The 16,601-nt window shown below is 47.6% G+C and overlaps 1 protein-coding gene across 3 annotated transcripts in view; it reads left to right on the forward strand.

Annotated features, from left to right (window-relative positions):
• The window catches only part of TBX4 (T-box transcription factor 4), a 40,767-nt gene extending 24,493 nt beyond the window's left edge, over nt 1–16,274 (forward strand). For all 3 annotated transcript variants that reach the window (XM_075771583.1, XM_075771582.1, XM_075771581.1), the window contains exons 6-9: nt 7,317–7,469; nt 11,267–11,355; nt 11,933–12,174; nt 13,573–16,274. In XM_075771583.1, coding sequence (XP_075627698.1) covers nt 7,317–7,469; nt 11,267–11,355; nt 11,933–12,174; nt 13,573–14,195 — 1,107 coding nt within the window. In that variant the 3' untranslated portion in view covers nt 14,196–16,274. The remainder of the gene's footprint in view (nt 1–7,316; nt 7,470–11,266; nt 11,356–11,932; nt 12,175–13,572) is intronic.
• The last annotated feature ends 327 nt before the right edge of the window (nt 16,275–16,601 follow it).

Here is a 16,601-nt window from a genome sequence, read left to right on the forward strand (position 1 = left end):
AAAGTGTGAGGTTATTTTAGTTTCTGAGATGTAACCTACTGAGGTTTAAAGGTACAGGATATTATAGATTGTCTGTCACCTGTGATGATGTTTTAAGTGATATTCCCAGTTTTCTTGACTCAAATCTGCTATTTACTGGCTTTACTCTTTAATGTTGATGAGCTGGTTATTTCTCTCCAGATTTATTATTTGCACACTTGGTTTTATCTGATTATCACTGAAAGACTTAATTTTTCCCCTAGTCTTGGGGTTTCCCTCTCATTTTTGTATTAATTCACTTTTAGGGTTTTTCTGTCTTTGCTCATCAGGCGCACTCAGGCACTTTAACTAGGTTAATGTCCCAGTAATCTTATGAAACCCTAAATCTTATTTAGAATTTTTTTTTATTTGTTTGCTTTTATGACTTGCGGCCAAGCAGTTTCCTCGCTGCGCGCTGGTATGAGGTTTACGTGCCGCCTCGGCGGCAGCGTCCCCGCAGCCCTGGATCGCCTGCGGCCGAAGGGACGGGGCTGCGGCAGCTCCCAGGCAAAGTCCTGGCTGGTGGGAAGAGCCGCGGCCTCGCTGGCTGCACCCCGCTTGTCCTCGCTTGGAGCAGTGCTGTAGTATCTCTGTAGCAAGAGAGCAGTTGCACATTCTTATTCTCAGCCAAAAATTTCTTTTATGTATATATAAGATTATATATATATATGTATGGTATTTTCTATATATATATGGTTTCTTATATATATGATTTCTTTTATATATATATATAAAAAAAAGAATTTTATATATATGAGAAATATATAAGAATTTCATAGAGAGATATGTATGTGTCCCATTAGTAAACTAACTTTTTTCTCAGTCCATTTAAAACTTGAAAAAAACCCTTTTGTCTGGCTCTAAATTTGAAGTGAATTTTTTTGGAGCATCACTAAGTCTTCTGCTGAAAGAATATCCATGAAAAGGTTGGTGGTTTTTTTTTTTTTTTTTTAACCGTTTATTTTAGGAAATGTCTTACAGCTAATCTGAGAGATAGTGGTGCCCAATTAAATTATACAGCCGGATGTGAAGTTTTACATTGTCTGCTTTGTTCCTGGAAAAAAAAATAAAAATAGGAGTGGCGCTGTGTGCCGCTGGGGATGGCATGTGTTTCGCAGGGATGAACAGATCCGAGTGCGCAATTTGAATAGCTGGGTAAGGACCGACCAGCGGAGTTCTTAGTTGAACAAAAGATTTACATCTTTTGTGTTAAATCTCTTTGTTGTTACGTTACTGGTTTCTGTGAGTCAAATGCAGTGGATTTTTGTAAAGTTTAACTAGAATCAGATCCTGAGACTGTCTTCCAGTCTCGGGTGGGGAGCTGGCCTGGAGAAGGGCAAGCGAAGATGTCACGGCTTGCCAAAGGCCTCTCGCGTCCATGGGTGACACGGGGCCGCGCGGCAGCGTGAGGCGGTGCTTGGGATGGCACCCAGCGGGTGTGCCAGGGTCACACACCTGGGCTCTGCCCCGTCCTGCCCGGTCAGAAACGTGTGGAAGGAAAGGGCTTCTCACAGCAGAGCTGTATCGAGCCTCCAGGAAATACTACCACGAATTTCAGCTGACATTAGATGAAAAAAGACTGAGAAAAAAAATTTAAAATAAAATAATAAAAAAAAAAATCCCAGCTTTGGCCCTCTCGTAAGGAACAATTTGTCTGAGCTCATGTTGAATCTTTTCCCAGGATTTTCCAGCCTTTCTTTTTTTTTTTCCCCATTGTGCGGATTGCCAGGACAAACGTGTGGGTTTGGGAGGCTCCTCCTCCGGCAGCGCTGCGGGGAGCAGCCCCGCTGGCTTCGGGGCTGGGGCCGGCTGGGAAGAGCCCGTTCCCGCCGTCGGCTGGGGCACTGCCGCCCAGCCCAGCCCCGGCCCGCTCTGTGGGGTGGCCTGGCTTGGAGCAGAGCAAGGTGAACCGGTTCCTGGAGGTGACCGAAAATAAAGAGCGTGAGGTTTAGGTCATTTTAGAGCTAGCTTTTTAGCTGCTGTAGAGATCGTCTGAGTATAGTGTTTTATTTGGTTGAACTCGGTGATCTTAAGGGGCTTTTCCAACCTAAATGACTCTAGGATTTTCGCTGCTTGCTTTGGGGTGATGCATCTCTGCAAGCTGTCCCGGGGCGGCGGCACTGCGCTCCCATCATCGCTCCCTGCAGACATCCCGTTCATCCCGGGCAGCGCAGCTGGGGCGACTCCCGGTCGGATGCTCTGCGACATCGCTGAACCGTTTACTCGTAAAGAAAAGTAAGGTTTGGGATTGCTTATACCATCAGATGCTCTAAATATTAATCGAGGCAAACTGCAGCGGTGGTTGAGGTTCTGGAAGAGCCCCGTTGATTAATGCGTCCTTTTTTCCACGCGGGAGACTGAATCGTCAGGTTTTTGTTCGGGTCCTTCGCGTCCCGGCTCAGTGTCCTGGTGTGGGACAGGGGCCAGCCTCAGCTCAAAGGCTTTTTTACTATAAAAAGAATAGAAGGAAGGAAGAAAGAAGCAGAAAATATATTAAAATGAGAGATTTTATATTAGTTATGTGATCCCCTGGGAGCAACCATAAAATTATGTGGCTTTTTCGTAGCCATTTACTATTCAATATAAAAAGGGTAGTTGCCATAACAACCACTGCATCATATGACATCCGATACCTTGGCGAAACAGGGAGCGCTCTTAAATCAACTCCCCAAATTTCATATGAAAGTAAATACATTTTACTGGTGATTTCAAGGCAAGTTTGCATCGCGACAAGCAACGCGGCACCATTACCCCGCTAAGCTTCTGGCCTCTGGGCCCGATCCTGCAAACTAGCAAACGTCTTCGAGCCCTGAAGCTGACATTACTCAGCAGCGTGCAAGATTAGATGCTAAAGGAGTATGTTTTCCTAAGTGAAATTAAATGGAAGGAGCAAATGACACCATTTTTTTTTTGACATTTGTTGCTGACTGGGGAATGCCAAAAAAATAAAGAAGTTGGGCTATATTACAGCTTAAGTTCCAGCTGCCAACTGTGTGATCAGCACAAAGGAGGGAGACGGGGAGGGAGCGGGGAGAGATGTTTGTGTAAGCTCACATTGACTTTGGAGTTTGTCTCTCTCGCAATCTGGTCCGCACGTGCAACGTCGAGGGGGTAGAAGTGACATCACCCTCGAGATCCGCTTTGGCTCCTCTCCGGCCAGCAATAAAGGAGTTACGCGGTGACGCGGTGGGGGGTGCATCCCTGCGAGCTTCAGGCTGTGTGTCGCGGTGACCGCCTCGGAAGGCCGGAGATGTAAAATGTTTCTCAAGTGACCGAGGAGCTGGTCGGGTCGCACCCGGCGCAGCCCGGGGAAGGTCCCCACCGTTGGGTCCCCGCAGCAGTGCAGGTGGTTCATGACAGCGTTTTGGTGCCACCCACACTGATGCTCTTGAAGATGAAGGTTGCCATTACCCACATGGGTATTTTTTAGCAGACTTTTTTTTTTCCGGAAAACGTGTATTTTCCAGGCACAGAGAGTGCTTGTATGGAGGTGGTGGGAGATGGTATCTCCACGGGGCCCATGTCGGGATGTCAAGCCAATACTCACTTCCTAAACTTGGGGTCGTCCATCTAATTTGAGGATTCCAGTAGGGATATCTGTTTGATTTTCCTTTTGTTGGGTCACTTGGTTGTGGGTTTTTTTTTTAATACAGAAAAAAAGTTACATTTATTAGGCTCTTAAATATGCCCCCATTTCATGTAAGCTGAGCTGTGTCTTTCGTAGGCAAATAGACACGATCCCGAGATGCAGAGAGAGATGTTCAGTTACTGAGCCAGCCTGCTCCAGTGCTGCTCAAGAAACACTGTTTTCCAGTTTCCCTTCCTAACTTTGTACCCTCGTCCTCCATCACGTTAAAATTCCCCCCCAACCCATACACCAGTAACCATTTTTCCATGGCAAGACAAGACAAACACCGTTTCTTTTTTAGAAGCTAACCTACTTCAAACTACCTACATATTGTACCAAAAACAATATTAAAATGTACGTGCCAGTGTCTGACACTGATTTAATCTTCCCGTGCCCTCGCAACGAAAAAGATAAGCGCAGGAAAATCTAAAGTTATTGTTTTAGCATCACCTTGGATGCTGAGAGCTCCTACATCCCCTGCTGTCCTGCTCGGTGCTGCTGCTGAAGCCCTTCCTGCCCAGCACCGACCAGCAGCAGTCGTGCTCTGTCCCATCAGTTAAAATACCTCTCATTTTTGACACAATTCTTTAAGTTAATCTTTCCACTGATGTTCGTCATCGGAGTGGAATTTACATTTGTTTTGTGTATTTTTAGCAAGTGACCAGTTTTCCACAGCAGCCTTGAAAACTATTTAGCCTGAATTGTTGGCATTTCACTTTGCACAGGCACGCTGTTTCGCAGCCTTTGGGAGGGTTTTTTGAATGATTTCTAGGGTTTTTGAATGCACAAGGCTTGTACCAAGCGGAAGTAGGGAGGGTGCGTGTGCAGACACAGCCTCTGTACACGAGTTCTTGTTTTCAAGCCCGGGAAATGTTGGCTGTGAGTATGCAGAGTGGTCGCTGCCCCCTCCAAAGATGTGAGCGGTGACCCACGCAGCAGGCACGGGCCATCCAAAACAGCACCGCGACTTCCCGTTTTCATCCCCAATCTGACGTGCTGACCGCTCTGCCAAATAGCTGAAGGGTTTGTTCTTCGTCATATGAGAATGGCGCATTTTTATTTGCTTTGCTGGAAGCTGTTCCCCATCCACGTCTGTGGACACTGACTCGATGGAGTTAACCTCAGCACTCTGCGGTTCTCGCGTCTATTAATCACGTTTCACGGCCAGTGATGACTGTTAGGCTTTGATCTGGCACATCTCAAGGAGATCTCCTTTCACGGTCTGCGCACTCGAAGAAATTCGGCACTTTCTAACGGGCACTTACAGTGAGACGCGTGGGCAAATAGTCACTTTGGTGCGAGGGCCAGAAATGCCCAACCTTGTAAATGCACTGGGCTAAATTAAGCCATTTAGGATTTGGTTGGGTTTTTTTTCCCCACAAACACCCCACAGATACCAAGCAGGTCACGATGAACATCCGGCAGGTTTGCAGCCACAACTCTAACCCTGAGCATCTGTTAAAAATCCTTTCCTGAATCCTTCTATCAGGCTCCAGAAAGTAAGCTCTTGTTCATTTTGGGAATTGTTTGGACACCTTAGGTTTAAAGAGATTATAAAAAAAAATAAAAAAATTTTAAAGGTGTCGTTATAGCCCAGTGGATACTACTTTGGAGGGGGAATACAGACTGTTCATCCAGAGTGTATTGAAACTTGGGCTCCTACATTTCCCTTTGGAAATCTCAGTTTAAGATTATTTTCTTCATCCTGCTGTTGACTTGCTCTGACTCTGGGGACAAGTCACCCGTCCTTGCTAGACCTGGGCAGGCAGGGACAGGCGGTGAGGAGAGCTTAGCACACCTCAGCTTCTGCTCCAGAAAACCATTATTTATCAGCTTGGCTCAACTCTTCATTATTGAAAATTAAAATGCCCCTTCCTATGAGAGCCTCGGCCCTCTGGCGTTATTCGTCTCGGCTTTGTTTTACGAGTGGCCGATACATGAAAGCAGAGAAAAGGCTCCAAACCCAAACCTGAGCCGACCCTCTCAGATCTACACCCTGCACATCAACAGCCGCAAAGTGGTTAAGAGACTTGATGCAAAGCTGATAAAATGCCAAAAATTCCTCGTTCTCTCTTGGGGAGCAGGGAGGGTTGTCTGGAACATGTCAACAATAAAAATTGCATTTAAGTGGTATATAATGCAGCCAGCTACTGTGGGCAGAGTTACGTGCAGCCAGACGAGGGGTTTAAAGAGCACAAGCTCCCTAAGCTACCTCCCGTCCCAGCTGGAGCGCACAGAGCAGCGCCGCCGCTGCGAGCTCTCCTCAGCACGGACGGGCATGAAATCGAAAGGGTTCCTGGACACAAGTGCTGATTGTGGAGCAAATGTCTTCTGTTTCTTGATAATTCTCATTTAAAATTGGGTAAATCCACCATTAGTGTAAACTGATGCTGCTCTGCTGTGTTGTGTACATCCATCCATCCATCCATCCATCCATCCGTCCATCCATCCGTCCATCCGTCCATCCATCCATCCATCTCCCCATTTATCTACCACCAGCTGAAGACACCACCCATTGCGGTCTTCCCTGCCTGGCCCTTTGCCTGTGTCTCCGTCCGGGCTGGACATGTCCTCGCTAGCTGCTTTGGGCACCCCAGTGAGGTCTCAGCCTGGCTGGACATCCCCTCGCCTCTAGGGCGAAGGGGGGCACAGACTGAATGAGCCAGTTTGGGAGAGGGAAGAAGAGATTGAAAAGCATTATGCCAAGAAAACAAGAAGAAAGCAGTATTTCTTCTCTGCCCAGTAAAAGGAATAAAAGCTTTTTGTAAAGCCGTTCCATTTCTTAAAAGAAATTCCATCTCTTAAAACCATTTTCTTCCGTAGCATCTGGGCACATCCCTTCTTTGTGGAAGAACAATGCTGTGGGGCTGGGCTGGGTGGCACGGCCGGCGCTCGGGCCAGCCGCTCCCTGCTTCGGCAGCCCCGCTCGGCCGCTAACGCTCCGTCAGAGGAGCCCTGCGCTGGCCCAGCCGGGGCCGTGCGATCCCCGCTGGATCTCACCATCCTTAGCCCCCGCCGTGAAAAAGCGCTTGGCCGGCTCCTGCCTCGCACTCGCAGAGGCTCGAGAAGGCGGCAGAAGCTGCGGGGTGGCTGCGAGAGGTGCCCGTGACCCAGCCACCCGCCCCGAGCCGCTCCACAAACAGGAGAGGAAAAAATAAATCTCCTCTTTTGTAGTTTTCTTTTACCAGCAGATAAAAGAAAAACAGCTTGCTTCCCCCCGCTCCCTGTGGTTTGTCTGATTTTTTTTTTTTTTTGCCTCTGCTAAACTGTGTATTTTTCAGCTCAGTCAAGTATTTATTAGGAATCTTTATGGACCAGTCTGCTGGTGAATTATATATATTGTACAGCTTCAGCATGAGCTGGGAAAAAAAAAATTTATGACTTTTTTTCCACCCAGACTGACTCTATCCAATAGCAATAAGAACATGAGGGTTTACCAGGAAAGCTTTAAGTTCAATTCTGCTTGCCAGAGCAGCAGATACCTTTTCTGTCTTGGTTCATGTACATTTATATAGAGTAATTTTCCCCTCTAATCTGAAAGCAAAGCTAAAGCTGAGCACTAGTGGGCTTTTGTGTCCTGCTAGTAAAGTCTGTTGAATAGCTATGGCTTGTCTCTTTCTTTATTTTTTTTTTAATTGGATTTCTCACTTTAGCATCAATTGTTTTTCAGATCATTCTTAATTCAATGCATAAATACCAACCACGACTGCATATTGTGAAGGCAGATGAGAACAACGCTTTCGGGTCAAAGAACACAGCCTTCTGCACCCACGTTTTTCCAGAGACGTCCTTTATATCGGTGACCTCCTACCAGAATCACAAGGTAGGCTGCTCTTCTGGCTAAAGGAGCTTAATTGCTGCTGCTGGGCTTTTGCAGCTCGCAGCCCTCCGCTGCCGACGGCTGCGAAACCATCTGCCGAATTGCAGCGGCACGGCGATGTCGCTGCGGTGCGGTGCTGTGCTGAGCAGGATCTGTTTGCTCCGAGGGAGGGGGAGAGCCTATTATGCTGCTATTGTGCAGCAGAAAATGCCTGCTTTAAAAGACAAGTTTCCATCCCAGCCCTGCGAGCATTAAGCCAGAGTGACGAGCCAGAGGACGCAGCTAAGGAGCAGCATGAACATCGCTGGGCAACAATATTTTGGCAAACCCCGCGAGTCCGGACGCTAATGAATCGGCGTGCTCATAACCGCTAAGATGTCATTCAAAACAGCAAGCAAATCTAATAATGACTAGTAAAGCTTGCTCATAAATCTACAGTGAAAAGTAATTATAGTATGTGTATTTAGTGAGACACACGAGGAATGTAATCATAAAAACCCAGCTAAGAGCCTGCTCTGTGGTTAGCACATGAAGGCGGGGGGGGGTTTGGGGGTTTGGGTTTGGTTTTGGGGGGTTATAAAGTACGAAGGGCTTGGTTCTGCGCTTGGGCGTGTGTCGCAGGTACCGTGTGCTCTAGGGTTCGGCTTCTCTTTGTTGAGCGGGTTGGTAGTGGCGGCAGCAGGTAGCGATCCTGTCTGAGGATTTTCCCAACCGGGTGACTAGCGGGATGGACAGCAATGTGACAGCTAATCGTCACCTGCCCGTGACAGCGGGTGCACAGTCCCCAGGGCAGGGAGAGGAGAGGACGGCAGGCTGGGCACGGGCAGGTTTCAATCCTGCCGCCCATTTACCTGCCTTTGCACGAGCTCCTTCGCCCCTGCGGTTTTCCTAACGGTAAAGTCGGACTGCAGGGTTGTATGAGGATTAATTGGAGTTTTTAAAGCACGATGGGATTCGTAAATAAAGGTGCAGAGTGAAGTAGCACCGCCGGAGCCCTCCTGTCACCCTGAATGTGACATCCGCCCTGTGGTACCGTAGCAGCTCCTTTTCCACACGTTCGTGGGAAAATACTACAGGAACAGGAACACATGTGAAATTCTTCCTCCCCAATAATCTGACCAGACCTTTTCCTCCCGAGCAGGGTGCCTGTATGCCCTTTGATGCTTGAAGCATAGAGCCCTTGCAAGATTTTGCAATTAGTGAGGCAGTTAAAAGACTCAGAGACTCAGAGCAGAAACATGGATGAGTGTGTTATGGTAAGACAGGGGAGGAAAAAAAAAAAAAAAAAGTCCCTATTTGGACACTGAAGTGAATCCTGTTTGAAAAATTGTAGCTGTTGGTGTAAAATGACCAGCTGCCCAAACATGGTTAACCAAAAAGGCTCAAAAGAGCTTATTTAATACCTACTTAAAATGTCTCGCGTGTCAATAGTGCCTTTCATCCCTAAGGTTCCCAAAGTGCTTCATAAACTTCGTACTTCCACTGTCACTGCTGGGGGAGGTCAGCACCCGGCTGAGCAGCAGCGCAGGGTTGGACCTGGCGGGTTTAGGGAAAATGCCCCAGACGAGCCCTCATTCTTTTGGGAAGATCCTGGAGGAGCCGCCCCGGTGCTGCCCAGCTCCGCGATCTGCAGGCTGGGGGTGGGGTTGGATGCCGCCCAGCGTGGGGACCACGGCGGTCTGCAGCGGAGGAGCGGGAGGCAGAAGGTCTTGCCACGACCTCACTGTGGTCTCGAGAAAAATCGCAACCTCAGAGAAATATCCGAATGGTTTTACTTATTCTCTTAGGCATTAAGAATTAAAAACCTGGGTGGGTATCTTTTAGAAAAAAACCAAAACCCACTGAACTATTTTTAGCTCAGAAATATCCTGCTAACAAGAAGTGTCCTTGCAAATAATTGTCTTTTGAAACAAAAAAAAAAAGAGTCTTGGTTACAGAGCTGACTGTGGGCTCCCAGAGATGGAAAGCTGATGATAGAGGCTGCCCCGGGTACGGATCAGTGAGGAAGATGTAGGTGTTTACCCAAAAACTCCCTCCTGGCTTGGATGAAGGCAGGGGAAGGTGACAAGGAGGGACTGAAGCACGGATTTGGCTCATGTCAGAGGAAAACCAGGGTCGCTAAATAACAAAATTAAATTCAGATGTACAAACCTGATGTCGGGCTGTGGATTAGGAAGGGCCCTGCGCTTCTCACGGTTCGTCAGCCGATTGGGAGCGACCCTAGAGCCACTGTGGGCTGCGGGAGCAGAGAGGAAAAGCTCGAGCCCTCGAGGCTGGTTAAATTCACGTGTCACCACCTTCCTTCTCCATCACGGACACTGGCCAGCTGTTTGCTCAGGAGTTTTTTTTGGTAAGGGCTATTTTTCAACATTGCTAAAAGCGTAGTCGTTAGTTATGGCACCACTCCTGCAAAATCAGCCGAACGCAGAACTCGCTTGTTATCCTCACCACTAAAAGCGGATGCAGGCTGGTGCAAAGCCCGCGGCCAGCTGGCGGGGTGGGACAGGGCTGCGCTGCCTCGGACAGAGAGGGGACCCGAGGGCAGTGGGTCTGCAGGGACATCCCTGTCCCCACCTCCAGCCAGTGTCCTGCCACGCTGTCACCTCGCCTCCTCCTGGAAAAGGTGATAACTGGGTGCCCAAGGAGGTGATCCCACCCAGCGGGGTCCCTTAGTAGGGAAGGATGTCGGTAAGACCCGTGTCTGACCAGCTCTGGCCGCGATGTGTGTTAGACCCGTCTACAACCTTACTGTAAAGCGCCTTAGGCGTATGTTTGTGCACAGACACGCGTACATCTCTTTGGGAGGTGGGCAAGGGATGCTTTTAGGAGCTCCTGTGTCCCTCCAAATGTCCTGGTGCTGTTCTGGCACTTCGCAGCTGCTGAAACCTGCTCAGATGATTTTGGTCACTACCTGTTGGTCTTTCCAAAATCCTTTGTTAAAGAGGTGGATTATTTTCATTTTTCACTGGACAACCGAGTACCCCTTCCCGGCATTCCTGGCTGTTGTATGGCTTTGGTTTGTACCTCCCTCCTAAAGGGAAGGGAATCTGGTGGCGGGGTTGGCAAGGGAAAACTGTATTCACCGCGGCTGTGAGACGGATGAACTACTGAATGTTTTTAAAGGAAATTTCACACATAATTTTTTTCCACACAATTTTCATGAAATGGCAGAGCTTTCACAGTTCTCTTACAAAAGCTGAGCATTAAGCCTAGTCTAAGTCAATTCTAAGGTATTTGGACCCTTTTAATACCCTGTAGCTCTTGGGGGGAAAGGCAGTTCTTGGAAAAGCGCAGCAGCTTTGTCTCGCCCGAAGACAAAGCACTATTTGAGTTATGGTTCTTTTCATAGAGGAAATATGACTGAATGATGGACGTAGAGATATAAAAATTGTTATGGAAATGAGGGAGAGCCACGCCGTAAGGAACAGGGCTCTCTAACATGGAAACATCAGAAACCTTTTCAGTCAGACAAATGTATTCTCTCTAACGTGAGCCCAGAATAAGAACACACTAAGACCCAGACTCAAGGAAATTTGCGTTCCTCATTCATAACTGACAATTTTGTCAGCTTTAAAAGCTGCTTCCGCAAGACCCAGCACTGACCTTCACAGCTCAGGCTCTCTCTCTCGGCGCTGAACGCGGAGACGCCGTCTCTGCCGCCACGGCTTTCAGCGGCTGAGACTCGTGGGCTGCATTTCCCGGGGCGTCACGTAGGACAGGGCACCCAGAGACCTACAGCCTCAGAGCTGCGTACGGTGCCGATCCCTTTTCAAATGCTTTCTGGTTTCGTTCTTTTAAAGATAACCCAGCTGAAAATTGAAAACAACCCCTTTGCCAAGGGATTCAGGGGGAGCGACGACAGCGACCTGCGCGTGGCACGACTGCAAAGGTACGGCCGAGCGGCGCGAGGAGGGACGGCGGCGAGGAGGTGCTCAGCGGGGCGGCCTCCTGCCCGGCTCGTCGGGGTCGGGGAGGTGCTGCAGCGTGCGCGTGTGTGCACATGCGTGTGCAAGGGTCCACTGAGCCCGGGCAGCGTCTATGGGCAGTGGCCGACACGCAGCCGGGCGGCACACCCTCCAGATCCGTGCCCGGTGCCGAAATAAGCCTTACAGCCGGGCTTTAATCCTCATTCTGCTGCTGATGTGCTGCACCTCTGTGGAGAAGAAGAACTTAAAAGGTGCCTACGCGGTGGGGGCATCGCATTTTCCTGTGTTTGAGGGCATTAGGGCTTTTAATGCCATTTATACCCCTGAAAAGCTCTTCCTGTAATTCAGTGACGCACTCAGTGTGTTGTTGTAATGCTTGCCCACACCCAGCCGAGTGTGACGAGTATGAGTTCATTGAGTTTGGCAAAGGGCGTTGAAGTCGTTGGATGGAGATGTTCTAGGGAAGCCAAACTAATATTTCATCCTCCTGTTAATGCTGATCGCTGTCTAACTGGTAATAATTTTTCTCATCTCCTTTAGCAAAGAATATCCAGTAATTTCCAAAAGCATCATGAGGCAGAGGTTGGTGTCCAGTCACGGCCAGCTTTCAACAAAGCCAGACGTTAACCCACTTCACGGGAATCACCAGACCCTTCAACATTATCAGTATGAGAACGGTGCTCACATGCAGTTTGCAGCTTCAGATACTCAAGATCTGCCACTCAACACCTTCACAGCACAGAGAGATTCAGGGCTCTTCTATCATTGCCTAAAAAGAAGAGGTAACTCGAGTTTACAGCTAGAAAAATATCACGGCAAATAAACCTAAGAGCATTGAAAGACTCATGACTAATTCCAGTTAGTTTTGGATCGGTCGCTTAGGCCTATCTTCAAAGATACTGATGCGATCAACATGTTTTAGAGGGTCGGGGCCGATGAGCTGGGTTTTTGGGCAGTTATTAGTGGTTTTGTCCCGTAGAAGGCAAATCCTGACTCTGAGTCAGAGCCGAAAAAAAATAATCAGAATGCGTAATTCAAATGGCATGAAGCTACACTGGAAAATTATCCATTGTTAGAATCCACTGGATTAATAATTGCTTGGAGGAGGGCTTATCTATGCTGAGATGTTCTGACACTGCCGTTAGCAGCAAGGAAATTACACACATTCAGCACTTTTCCAGGATGAAGCCATTAGCAATTCTCTGGATGTCTGCAGATTAGTGGGACTGTGGTAGCTGTGTGCAAGCATCCCTTTCTTCTTATCCACTAGTTCTCAAGTTTAAGTGAGCTGTAACTGCATTCTCTTCCTTTTAGTCCAGCATCAGATGAAATCATGGCATGTTTTAAGTTAAATGGAAAAATTTTGTGCAGAAAAAAATCCTTCGATTTGCATGTCTCATTGGCCACTAATTTATTTAAGCTGTGAGAATCCTCTGATCATGGGCAAACGAAGAATCTAACAGCACCAGTAATGAGGACTGCAAGGCAAATGTGTAATTTTAGCAGATGTTGAATCTGCAGATGAAGTCACTAATTCATCCAGAGAATATTCCTAACAACTAACAGAAAGCTGATGGCAAACGCAGCCACGGTCATCGTAAGCTGTAGGAGAGGGGCTACAGCTCCTCAGCGGGAAGCTGAGGGGAAGGGCTGATGACTGGGAAAGGGCTCCTTTATCTGGAAATATTTCTGCAGCTTTTGACGTGAATATCTGGGAAATGTATAGTCATTTTTGTAATGACAGGAAGGCAGGCTGCGATAAGACCCTTTAAGAGACTTCTTGAATTTGTCAGGAGTAACACTGCAAGAGTGTCAGGGACCCCTGTTATCTGGATGAACGTGAAGTAATCGCTGATGTGAGAATAGTAGCCCAAGTCAGTCACTTAACCTGATAAAGGTCACCAGAATGCTTTGAGGCTGAGGGGATTAGCCTGACATTTCCAACACAATGTCTTTTTGATGTTGCACATTGTCCTTCCAAACTAAAATGGTTTAACTGGATTAATCTGAAAAAGAGCCCCAGTTTTTTTAGCGGAACAATCACAGATTGCATGCTCAGCTTCTGAGGGGACTCCATAACCCTCCCCCAGGCCCTTCCCAGGTTGCTGTCAAACGCCATCACTCGGGGAGCTGCTCCTGACCCTGCACTTTTTTTTTTTTTTGGTTTTGTTTGTTTGCAGAAAGTGCTCGGCACCTGGACCTGCCCTGCAAACGCTCCTACCTGGAAGCCTCCTCTTCTGTAGGAGAGGATCACTATTTCCGTTCCCCGCCTCCGTACGATCAGCAGATGCTAAGCCCTTCCTATTGCAGCGAGGTGACTCCGAGGGAAGCGTGCATGTACTCTAGTTCTGGGGCTGAAATTGCTGGTGTCTCAACGGTCGATGACTTGCCGCCTCCACCTCCCCCCTTGAGCTGCAATATGTGGACTTCTGTCGCACCTTACACCAGCTACAGTGTTCAGACAATGGAAACTGTCCCCTACCAGCCTTTCCCTGCTCATTTTACTGCCACCACCATGATGCCGCGGCTCCCGTCCATCACGGGTCAAGGCTCGCAGCCACCAGGTAACAGCCACTTCAGTGTCTACAACCAGCTGTCCCAGTCTCAGGTTCGGGAGCGCGTTCCTTCTTCATCTTTCCCGAGGGAAAGGGTGCACCCGTCTGTGTGCGAGAGAAAACCCCCCTCTCCGCACCTAAACGCGGCGAACGAATTCCTGTACTCACAAAGCTTTTCCTTGTCGAGGGAGTCGTCGCTGCAGTATCATTCAGGGATGGGGACTGTGGAGAACTGGACTGACGGATGACTCTGACGGCCAAGCGATGCCACAGCCAGTGTTACTGCTCCAGGACAGTGTTCAATCAGTGTTGATACCTGTGGGTAACTTGCACTTTGGTGAGACAAATGTGCATTTCCAGAGGGATTTGTGTGGGTGAAGAGCTTGTATCTTCAGACACACAGAGAATTACATCTCCTGTCTCGGTGGGCTGGATTCATCAGTCTCTTACTGATTCCCGAATAAATTAATTCTCGCGTCTTCATTACTGATCCAGTAGGAACCATCTTCATGACTAACAAGTGAAGTAGCTAGTCCTTTTCTTTTGCTTGTAATATTAAACATCCATGAGCAAATTTTGGCTATTTGGGAAAAAAATATGAGCTTCACTTTTACGGTACTTGGTTCGTGAAGTCACAGCATCCCAAAACTCAAAGGAAAAAACGATCTGTTCGGTTGCGTAGTTCAAGGACTGCTGTAGCAGCACTTCTTTAGCTCTTTTTAGCTGTAGAAATTCCTTCTTCCTCTGGAAGTGACGGAGCGGTAGGAGCGCAGGGGCCGGCGGGGAGGCTCGGCGGTGGGGTCAGGGAGCTGCGGTGCCGCTCCGGTACCTCCCCGGCGCAGCGCGGGGTTCGTGCCATGGCGCGGAGAGGAGAAGGCACCGATGCACAAATGTCTCTTCTTCCTCCCACGACACCATCGTTCATGGCTGTGGGAAACTAAGAAGTGAAGCGTTATGCCCGAGGCCAAACAGCAAATTAATTACAGCGCTAGGAACAGACCCAGTGTCTTCAGACTCCCATCCGTTGATTGAATCACACTTGCTTATTGCAATATATTTATGAAGTTTAAGCTTAAAAGTCGCTAATACTTTCCAGAAATGATTTCTGTATTTGCTGGTCCTTGATTTCTTTCGTATTCAGCTGAAACGTGCCTTTTGTGTTATGTTTTTTTTTTTTTTTCTTTTGCAACTAACTCGGAAAGAATTGTTTTCAACATAAAGGAGGCATAGAGGAATATTTTCTTAATTGTGGGGTGGGGTGGGATGAGTTCCCATTACCTGTCAGGCTTTACAGTGTACAAATATTTGTAGAACAGATAAAAATCTGTAACCGGTGTATACATTGCTACTATTGTTTACTGTGGAAGTATCTTGAACTGACTCCTTCAGCGCTGGCTTTGCCTACCGGAGCGTCCCTACGAGGTAAGGAGGGATCGCTCAGCCGCCAGCCACGGCGCGAAATGGCCTCGCGTGGGAAAGCAAGCTGCGCTCTTTCTGGAACGAAACTCCCACTGCCTTCAACTAAAAAAATCTCCTGAGCGGGGATGCGTCTTCCTCCGGTCTGCGGCGTGTCCATCCTGCCGAGCTCCCGGGCGATGCCGTCCCGAGGGACTGCGAAACAGAGGCGATGCTGGGAGTTTGGTTCCACTAAAAAGCGCAATATTTAAGCTCTAGTCATGCACAGCGGGGTTCCCCCCCCCCCCCCGCTTCCCAAATGGGCAAAGGCAAAAAGCTGAAATACAAATTTGGAAGTCGGGAGGTACTTCTGCGTTTTGATGAATCCATTCCAGTGAAGAGAGGCTGATGGATGAGGGCGGCTGCTTGCGGTGAGACAACCCTGAGGCCGCTAGAGCGGAGGTCACGTTTCAACCAGGACAATCTCATACACCCATTCAGCAGACTATGTGTGTGACCGGTGTGGATTTTGTAATCAGATTTTGGAAATCACTACAATTTTTGCATGCTGAATAGCTATTTATATACATATATATTATATATATATATATAAAAAAATATATATATATCACAAATGCAGGCCACGTGTCCAATTCAGCTTTGCTTTTTACGAATGAAATACCTAATAAAAATGAATGTTGCAAGTTTTTTTTTGGAAAGACATCTATTTAAGATTTTTTTTTTATTACACACCTTCGATGTAAAAACTAAGAATTGGTTAGATAAAAAACATATATGCTACAGATAAATCTTTATTAGAAACCACATTAGATACAGGTGGTATGGAATTTTTAAATGTTTGTTACATAGCATGGACATTTTATTTTACATATCAGAACATAAAGTCATTTTACTACTATAAGCTGTCTCTGGGTGCATTTCAATAATTAGTATAAAAATGGTCCGTGAGTTACCGGGTGCCTCGTCTCTCTTCTGTCTCCTACTGTCCGATTATACCACTCTCACACTTTCCCGAGATGCACACTTGACTCTTTTTTTAACCATCTCATAGCCACACTGCAAACTTTAACAGCCCACTGCAAGACCAAAGGGGTTTTGGTTTGTTTGTGATATCTTGTGGCTGATTTTTTTGTTTGTTTGTTTGTTTTTTTTTTTTTTTTTTTGTTTTGTTTGTTTTTTTTTTTTTAATGGCCACATGAATGGATCTGAGTCCAGCGAGCACTACCAGGCTGGGTTAA

This window comes from Balearica regulorum, chromosome 19 (assembly GCF_011004875.1).
Source record: "Balearica regulorum gibbericeps isolate bBalReg1 chromosome 19, bBalReg1.pri, whole genome shotgun sequence".
Lineage (NCBI taxonomy): Eukaryota > Metazoa > Chordata > Aves > Gruiformes > Gruidae > Balearica > Balearica regulorum.